Source organism: Bufo gargarizans, chromosome 2 (assembly GCF_014858855.1).
Source record: "Bufo gargarizans isolate SCDJY-AF-19 chromosome 2, ASM1485885v1, whole genome shotgun sequence".
NCBI classification, from domain to species: Eukaryota; Metazoa; Chordata; class Amphibia; order Anura; family Bufonidae; genus Bufo; species Bufo gargarizans.
The window spans coordinates 519,760,878-519,769,153 of record NC_058081.1 but is presented as its reverse complement, the minus strand read 5'-3'; the positions used below and the strand labels follow the sequence as shown (position 1 = coordinate 519,769,153).

The following is an 8,276-nucleotide window of genomic DNA, read 5'->3' as shown; positions in this document are numbered from 1 at the left end:
CAGTATCTTATACCACTGGCTGCCTGAAGCCACCACTAGGGGGCGCTCAGTGCATAGGCTATTTGCCTTGTCATTAGACCTCCAAAATATGCCACTAGCCTGAGAAGGTTCTCTTCCTCTGTCTAGAAGATAGGAATCTTTATACATTGATATTGACGACATATAGTAAAATGAACATTATTAAGTGTCAGATAAGTTCCTGACAGTTGAGTACTGTTCCCATTGGCAATCTTGGGTGATCGCTATAAACCCATCACTGTACAAGCGTCTTGGTTGTCACAGAAACAAGTCATGTGACCCGGACGTTAAGGAGGAAGTCTACGATTGGCCGGTGAGAAGCACGTGTGTGTAACGACCTTGGTTTGTGCAAAACAAATAAAGAGGCGGGGCTGAGTAGGACTACACCTCCCGGCGTGCTGCGCGGCGAGGGCGGGGCTTCTAACGCCGACGTTGTGGTGCATGCCATTGTGATTGGTCAGTGCTCCCTCGTGCGATGGGCGTCATGATGACGCTGCCAGGCAACCTGGGGAGGCGACAATAAGAGGCGGCCGGACTAGCATAAGAGCGGAGCGGCTGGAGACGGGAAGCGGGAGAAGGTGAGGCGATCGCTGTGGAGCGGATACCGGGAGAGCGGAGGATGTGACGCGGTGCTATTTCCGATGACGTCCTTGTGTAATTATCTACCGACATATCCCTGTACTACCCTACTGACCGCCAGCCTGTCAGCTGTGCGCCTGTCTACTGCCACAATGCCTCCCTGTACACTTCTACTCACCCACTATCACATGGCCCTGCCCCAGTCTTCAGCCTTCACCCACATGTACTGCCAGCGACACCCTGTACACCTCCTGTTTTCCCAGTAGTTCCCTGTGTACCCCTATACTGGCTGAGTACCCTCTAAGGTGTATACCGCACCAGTACCGCTTCTCAGCCAGTATACTGGTCTAATGCTGTGTATGCCTGTGCAGTTTAATACATACACCTCACACAACCTGCATAGTGGCATCTTGTCACCCTATCCGCCTGTCTACTTCCCTGCACCCTCTAACCTGTCACCCTATCCGCCTGTCTACTTCCCTGCACCCTCTAACCTGTCACCCTATCCGCCTGTCTACTGCCCCGCACCCTCTAACCTGTCACCCTGTATACTCATCTACTGCCCTGCACCCTCTAACCTGTCACCCTATCCGCCTGTCTACTGCCCCGCACCCTCTAACCTGTCACCCTATATACTTATCTACTGCCCCGCACCCTCTAACCTGTCACCCTATCTGCCTGTCTACTGCCCCGCACCCTCTAACCTGTCACCCTGTATATTCATCTACTGCCCCACACCCTCTAACCTGTCACCCTGTATATTCATCTACTGCCCCACACCCTCTAACCTGTCACCCTATATATTCATCTACTGCCCCACACCCTCTAACCTGTCACCCTATATACTTATCTACTGCCCCGCACCCTCTTACCTGTCACCCTATATACTTATGTACTGCCCCGCACTCTGTCCTGTCACCCTATATATGTACACTTATCACCCTGTATACTGCCTGGCACTTCTTCTCCTGTCACCCTGTATACTGCCCGGCACTACTTCTCCTGTCACCCTGTATACTGCCCGGCACTACTTCTCCTGTCACCCTGTATACTGCCCGGCACTACTTCTCCTGTCACCCTGTATACTGCCCGGCACTACTTCTCCTGTCACCCTGTATACTGCCCGGCACTGCTTCTCCTGTCACCCTGTATACTGCCCGGCACTGCTTCTCCTGTCACCCTGTATACTGCCCGGCACTGCTTCTCCTGTCACCCTGTATACTGCCCGGCACTGCTTCTCCTGTCACCCTGTATACTGCCCGGCACTGCTTCTCCTGTCACCCTGTATACTGCCCGGCACTGCTTCTCCTGTCACCCTGTATACTGCCCGGCACTGCTTCTCCTGTCACCCTGTATACTGCCCGGCACTGCTTCTCCTGTCACCCTGTATACTGCACGGCTCTACTTCTCCTGTCACCCTGTATACTGCACGGCTCTACTTCTCCTGTCACCCTGTATACTGCACGGCTCTACTTCTCCTGTCACCCTGTATACTGCCCGGCTCTACTTCTCCTGTCACCCTGTATACTGCCCGGCTCTACTTCTCCTGTCACCCTGTATACTGCACGGCTCTACTTCTCCTGTCACCCTGTATACTGCACGGCTCTACTTCTCCTGTCACCCTGTATACTGCCCGGCTCTACTTCTCCTGTCACCCTGTATACTGCCCGGCTCTACTTCTCCTGTCACCCTGTATACTGCACGGCTCTACTTCTCCTGTCACCCTGTATACTGCACGGCTCTACTTCTCCTGTCACCCTGTATACTGCACGGCTCTACTTCTCCTGTCACCCTGTATACTGCACGGCTCTACTTCTCCTGTCACCCTGTATACTGCACGGCTCTACTTCTCCTGTCACCCTGTATACTGCACGGCTCTACTTCTCCTGTCACCCTGTATACTGCACGGCTCTACTTCTCCTGTCACCCTGTATACTGCACGGCTCTACTTCTCCTGTCACCCTGTATACTGCACGGCTCTACTTCTCCTGTCACCCTGTATACTGCACGGCTCTACTTCTCCTGTCACCCTGTATACTGCCCGGCTCTACTTCTCCTGTCACCCTGTATACTGCCCGGCACTACTTCTCCTGTCACCCTGTATACTGCCCGGCACTACTTCTCCTGTCACCCTGTATACTGCCCGGCACTACTTCTCCTGTCACCCTGTATACTGCCCGGCACTACTTCTCCTGTCACCCTGTATACTGCACGGCTCTACTTCTCCTGTCACCCTGTATACTGCACGGCACTACTTCTCCTGTCACCCTGTATACTGCACGGCACTACTTCTCCTGTCACCCTGTATACTGCCCGGCACTACTTCTCCTGTCACCCTGTATACTGCCCGGCACTACTTCTCCTGTCACCCTGTATACTGCCCGGCACTACTTCTCCTGTCACCCTGTATACTGCCCGGCACTACTTCTCCTGTCACCCTGTATACTGCCCGGCTCTACTTCTCCTGTCACCCTGTATACTGCCCGGCTCTACTTCTCCTGTCACCCTGTATACTGCCCGGCTCTACTTCTCCTGTCACCCTGTATACTGCCCGGCTCTACTTCTCCTGTCACCCTGTATACTGCCCGGCTCTACTTCTCCTGTCACCCTGTATACTGCCCGGCTCTACTTCTCCTGTCACCCTGTATACTGCCCGGCTCTACTTCTCCTGTCACCCTGTATACTGCCCGGCTCTACTTCTCCTGTCACCCTGTATACTGCCCGGCTCTACTTCTCCTGTCACCCTGTATACTGCCCGGCACTTCTCCTAATACATAATTGCTGTTGTCCTACCATGCACCTCTGCCCGTGTTGTGCCCACCTGGCTGTCCTGTCCGCCTTGTGGACCCTGCTGGTTACTTCTGTACATTATCTATATAATGGTCACTTCTGACCAGGATGTGTTCACTGTGAGGCCCCCTGTGCCGGGGGCTTCTCCTGAAGTAAGCGGGTCTATATTTACTTTCATACTTTCTTTCTCAAGGGGCCCTGCGGCTCAATGGCTCCATTCAATGTAGTGGGTTTAGCTGACCTCATGTGGACACGAGCGCAGCACCTGACACCCTTTAATGCCCATGTATATAAGCTCCCAGTGGCCATAGGTTGCTCTGTGTGTATCTTCTGTGATCTATTGCTCCTTTGGGGTTCTTGGCTTTGGCTCCTACCTTTTCCATGACAGTCCTCCTGGCACCGGGCACCTCTTGAGGGCATTTTATAGATGCCACCTACAGATACTCTAATAACGGCAATAAGTGCCAACTGGGGTGGAATGTAGGAAATGACTGATGCCAAGGAGCATATCAAGTTGGCAGCATGCCCTGTGATTGCTTCCTGGGAGAAGTTGTGGAAGTGTCTTACCCGATGTACTTTTTCGCCGTCTATATCTTGTTCTGAATGGGAAAGACGTCTGAAGTCGGCCTCTGAGAGGGTGCAGCTACGTCTAGGCCGCAGCACCTTCACTATGAGGGGAGATTTGGCATCTGAAGTGTCTCTTCTGTTTGGTTTCAGTGGTACCCATAGTAAATTGGCACAGAATTTTCTGGCACCAATTTGGAAATACCTGACTTGCAGTATAAGGTGGTCACCCTACTGAGCAGCTGTGACATGTCAGGAGGTAAGTAGAGGGGGACCTCTCTGGAGGACCAGTCAGCTCTCCTGGTATGTTCGCTTTAATACACATTTGACTTGCACATCCAAATCTTTTCTTTTAACTGTATAGATCTGTTTATTCCTCCTAGAAATGTATGAATAAATTGACATCTGGGAGTTACCATTCCCCCTGTCAATGGGGTGTGTCCCTACATAATGTGGTACTATAAGCTGTAATTGGGCAGGGTCAGAATCTGTAAGGACACACCCACACTAGTAACAACATGTTGTCAGTGTAATCCTAAATTTCTAGGAGGAGTAACAGAGGAATGCAAAACTGTCAAAGGAGCTCCAGATTGGTTATTTTCTGGGTTATACCATGATTTACTTTAACCTCTGCACCTCCTGTGCCCTACACTATATGGTCTCCTTCTTCCTGCGGATGTCAGGGCAACCCTACAATCTGGATCTTTAAAATAAGAGGGGCGGCTGATACCAGTGACACATCAGCACTGGAGATATGCAACATAAAGTAGTAATCATGGGGGTCAGGGAGGTTTCTAGAATTGCCTGACATGGGCAATAGACCATGTTCGCCTATGCTTCAGTCAGCCTTTCTGTAGTGTGAAATGGCTGATCACAGGGAGCAGTAGATTGGATGCCCCAACTGCGGCCCTCCAGCTGTTGCAAAACTACAATTCCTAGCATGCCTGCACAGCCTACAGCTATTAGGTCGTGCTGGGAGTTGTAGTTTGGCAACAGCTGGAGGGCTGCAGGTGGCGCTTCCCTGCTCTATCGTATGGCCTGGCTCTCTCCAGTATGAATTGGCTAATAACAGGGAGCACAAGATTTCACAGGTAAGGGCTCCTGCACACGACCGTATCCGTTTTGCGTTCTGTAAGTTATAGATCCGCAAAATATGGACGCGGTCTGCGTGTCATCCACTTTCTCTCACATATTCTCTCTCTTTGCGGAACGGACATACAGATGCTTAAAAGCATGCGGATCATCGGTGTGTTTTCTGCATCCATATGTCCATTCCGCAAAAGGATAGCACATGTTCTATACTTGGTCACAAAATGCAGACCATAGACCCATTGAAGTCAATGGGTCCACAAAAAATCTGGATGCAACACAGACGGTATCCGTATTTTGTGGATCCGCATGAGGCCTAATCCTTAAATCTATATTCCTTGCTAGTAGCACATAAGGATAGAAACCATCAGCATTTACCAGAGTTACTTTTACTACAGTTTCCCTCATCTGACACTTTGGGTCCCAGCACCTTTCATGTGGTAATCTATTGTCCCATGTAGTCAGCCCCGCTCAGACATCAGGATCGGGGTCAAAAGCATCGCAGACATTTGTATTGAACTTCAGTGTTGTGGCCCCTTTAAATCCTAGAGTGTGGCCCTCAGACCCCTGGTATAGCGCGGCGCTCTGCCTCTTTTAGCTCCAGCTCTTCTTGGTGAGACCTTGACATTAATATCTGTGCGGATTTAAAGGCTTGCATTATGTACAAGCCAATTAAAGTTTGTAAAGCAGCTATGGCTGGTGATGTAACCTCAGAGGGAGCCGCAGGGTTTCCCATGAGTTATCCAGGGGCTGTAATGTGGTCAGCGGTTAGTGGATCTCATCTGGCAAGTCCCACATGTCACCAGGCCCTGTGCTGCACACGATGGGGCCAGAACTGTACAATTTAAAGGGACACGCGCCTTTAGTAAATGACAGCCGCTATTGCATGCATTTGCTGAATGGCGACCCAAATTGCTGATCGGGGGCTGGTATGACTTTTGTGTCTGTGAAATTGACATCTTTTTGTCTATAGAGGTCCCAAAGGTCAATCAAAAGCTCCAGAGCCTATGCTAAAGGGGGATATTGAGACCCCCTTCACAAGCCAAGATAATATTGGGGGGGCGTCGCACATATATACAACATACTCGTCGCACCATCTTGCCTCACATTTTGTAACATCCCCCAGTAGTTTTGGTAATGGGTTTGATTGCCCCCATGAATTCTGTAGCGTCTGAGGTGCTGGTTGATGTAGTACATCGTTACCTATCTCCGAGGCTCTGTTTCTGCCTGTGGTGGTTTATATTCCTGGAGCAGCATAGGTTGGCTCTCTGTCCAGTATGTGCTTTTATTTTAGGATGGGGGTACAGCAGCTGCGGCTCAGATGACCTGCCCCGTGCTTATCCCTGTATATAGCAACTCGTGTACCTGGTGCTGTGTCCCGGTGGTTGCCTTCTGGGTATGCCAGGGTGGCATGGTCTGCTGCCGTACATTGTGGTAGATGTAGAGCATACAACAGGTACTGACGGGGTGACGACGCCCTGTGGACATGGGATTTGTCTTCCAGTACGGAATTCTGTATGCAGCCCTGGTTGTGAATGGAGTAGAAGAATATATCAGGGTCCGTGTCTTGCCTAATGGCAGTGTGTGTGTGTGTGTAATATGTCCTTAGCCCCTCAGGATGGGTCATACGATGAGAGCAGTCCATTGTCCATGATCTTCTGGAGTCCTGGATTTGGTATTTCTGGTTTTATCCTCGTTTTTTTATTTTTTATTTTTTCCTTTTCTGGATTATTTTTAATCGATTTGGATTCATCCGGAACCTCTCCTAGAAATGACTAATTCTCTCGGGTGAAAGGGTTTCATTGTATAATGACAAGTACTGCAACTTTCTCATAGATGTTTCTTTTCCTCACCATATTCAAGATCTCTGCTTGCTCGGAGCAAATGAAAACCTGCCCTGGCCTAGTTCTGCTCCCAGTGCTGGGGCTTTATTGCAGTGTGTCAGTGAATACGCATAACTGACAAGGATAGGACTGTTCTATCAGGGGTCAGCTGTTCCATTCCACAAAAAATGGAATGCACACGGACGCCATCCCTATTTTTTTTTGCGGACCGCAAAATACTTTAAAAGCCATACAAGAGGCCGAAGTCTTTCTCCTGGCCTGACTGCAGGCTGATGATCCTTCACTGATACATTGAAACAAACCCATCAACTCTTGGAGCAGGTCTAGGTCAGGATGGGATTTCACAACACAAGACTCCATCATGCCTCCAGCTTATGCAGTTTTTTTTAACTCTTAAAATTTTTACATTTCCACCCCAGTCGGTGGTTCTTGTGGGAATATCCATACTCGCCTGCTCCCTACCACTCCCCGTCCAGCTCTCTACAGCGGTCGTTACTCTTGTAAACTTTCAAATGGATGGGGTCACGTGTGCCACAGAAGCCAATGACTGGCCTCAGTGCTGATGTCCCCTAGCGGCATGTCACTGCTGGGTCATGTGACCCCCTGTCGGCACAGACAGTACCAATGACTGGGGTAGGAAAACAAAAAAAAAACTGGAATATCCTGTTAAGACCCTTTTCACGCTGAGTTTTTTACCGTCTGAATTTGGTACAAAAAGCTGCTGATGGCTGCCTTTCTTGGTACGGTGTCCGGATACGGTTAAGATCCATTTGGTGGGGGCTAAACTACGACCGGGTCCGCGGCATTTACATTAGAAAAACCGCAGTAGAACCCAGAGGGCTTTCTTGCAGCTGATTTTGCTTTTGAAGAATCCACCATGTGAATGGCGCCTAAAAAGCGTGTGTCCCAAGAAATAAACGTTCCCCCTATTCACAGGGTAGGTATGTTATGGGTGGCACCTCTGCCAGTTACAAGAATGCTGCTCTGTTATCTCAGTGGCACTGCTGGCCCCACCGATCGGATACCTCCGCCCTATACTGGGACACTCCTGTAAGGCTGAACGCTTCTTGCTGTCACTCTGAAGTTGAGTCACTTTTTTAGGGTGTGAGTCATGTACGGATTTACAACGCCCGTTGGACAGTATAAAATAAATTGTCACAAGTTCGAGAATTGGGCCTCAGTCACGTTTCCGTGTCTGTTTGATTGCCGTGGAAAATCTGTCCGTGTTTCATCCGTGAAGAACCAGTGTGCCATCTGAATTCCACGGACGCTGCTCAGCTGATGTGGAACAAACACGCCCACTGAAGCCTGATGCCATCCGTGGTATGAGTGTGTGTGTTTTTTTTTTTTTTTATTTCCCCCAGCACATTTTTTTTTGTGAACCAGCACATT

General features: G+C 50.0%; 1 protein-coding gene across 4 annotated transcripts in view; it reads left to right on the top strand.

The window, feature by feature from the left end:
- Positions 1–481: 481 nt before the first annotated feature.
- The window catches only part of ADIPOR2 (adiponectin receptor 2), a 41,724-nt gene continuing 33,929 nt past the window's right edge, over positions 482–8,276 (top strand). The window contains exons 1-2 of one of the 4 annotated variants that reach the window (XM_044281377.1): positions 524–596; positions 4,105–4,210. In XM_044281377.1, the coding sequence (XP_044137312.1) occupies positions 4,201–4,210 (10 nt within the window). In that variant the 5' untranslated portion in view covers positions 524–596; positions 4,105–4,200. Of the gene's footprint in view, positions 673–4,104; positions 4,211–8,276 lie in introns of all 4 variants that reach the window. The other 3 variants (XM_044281376.1, XM_044281378.1, XM_044281375.1) reach the window with 3 other exon arrangements.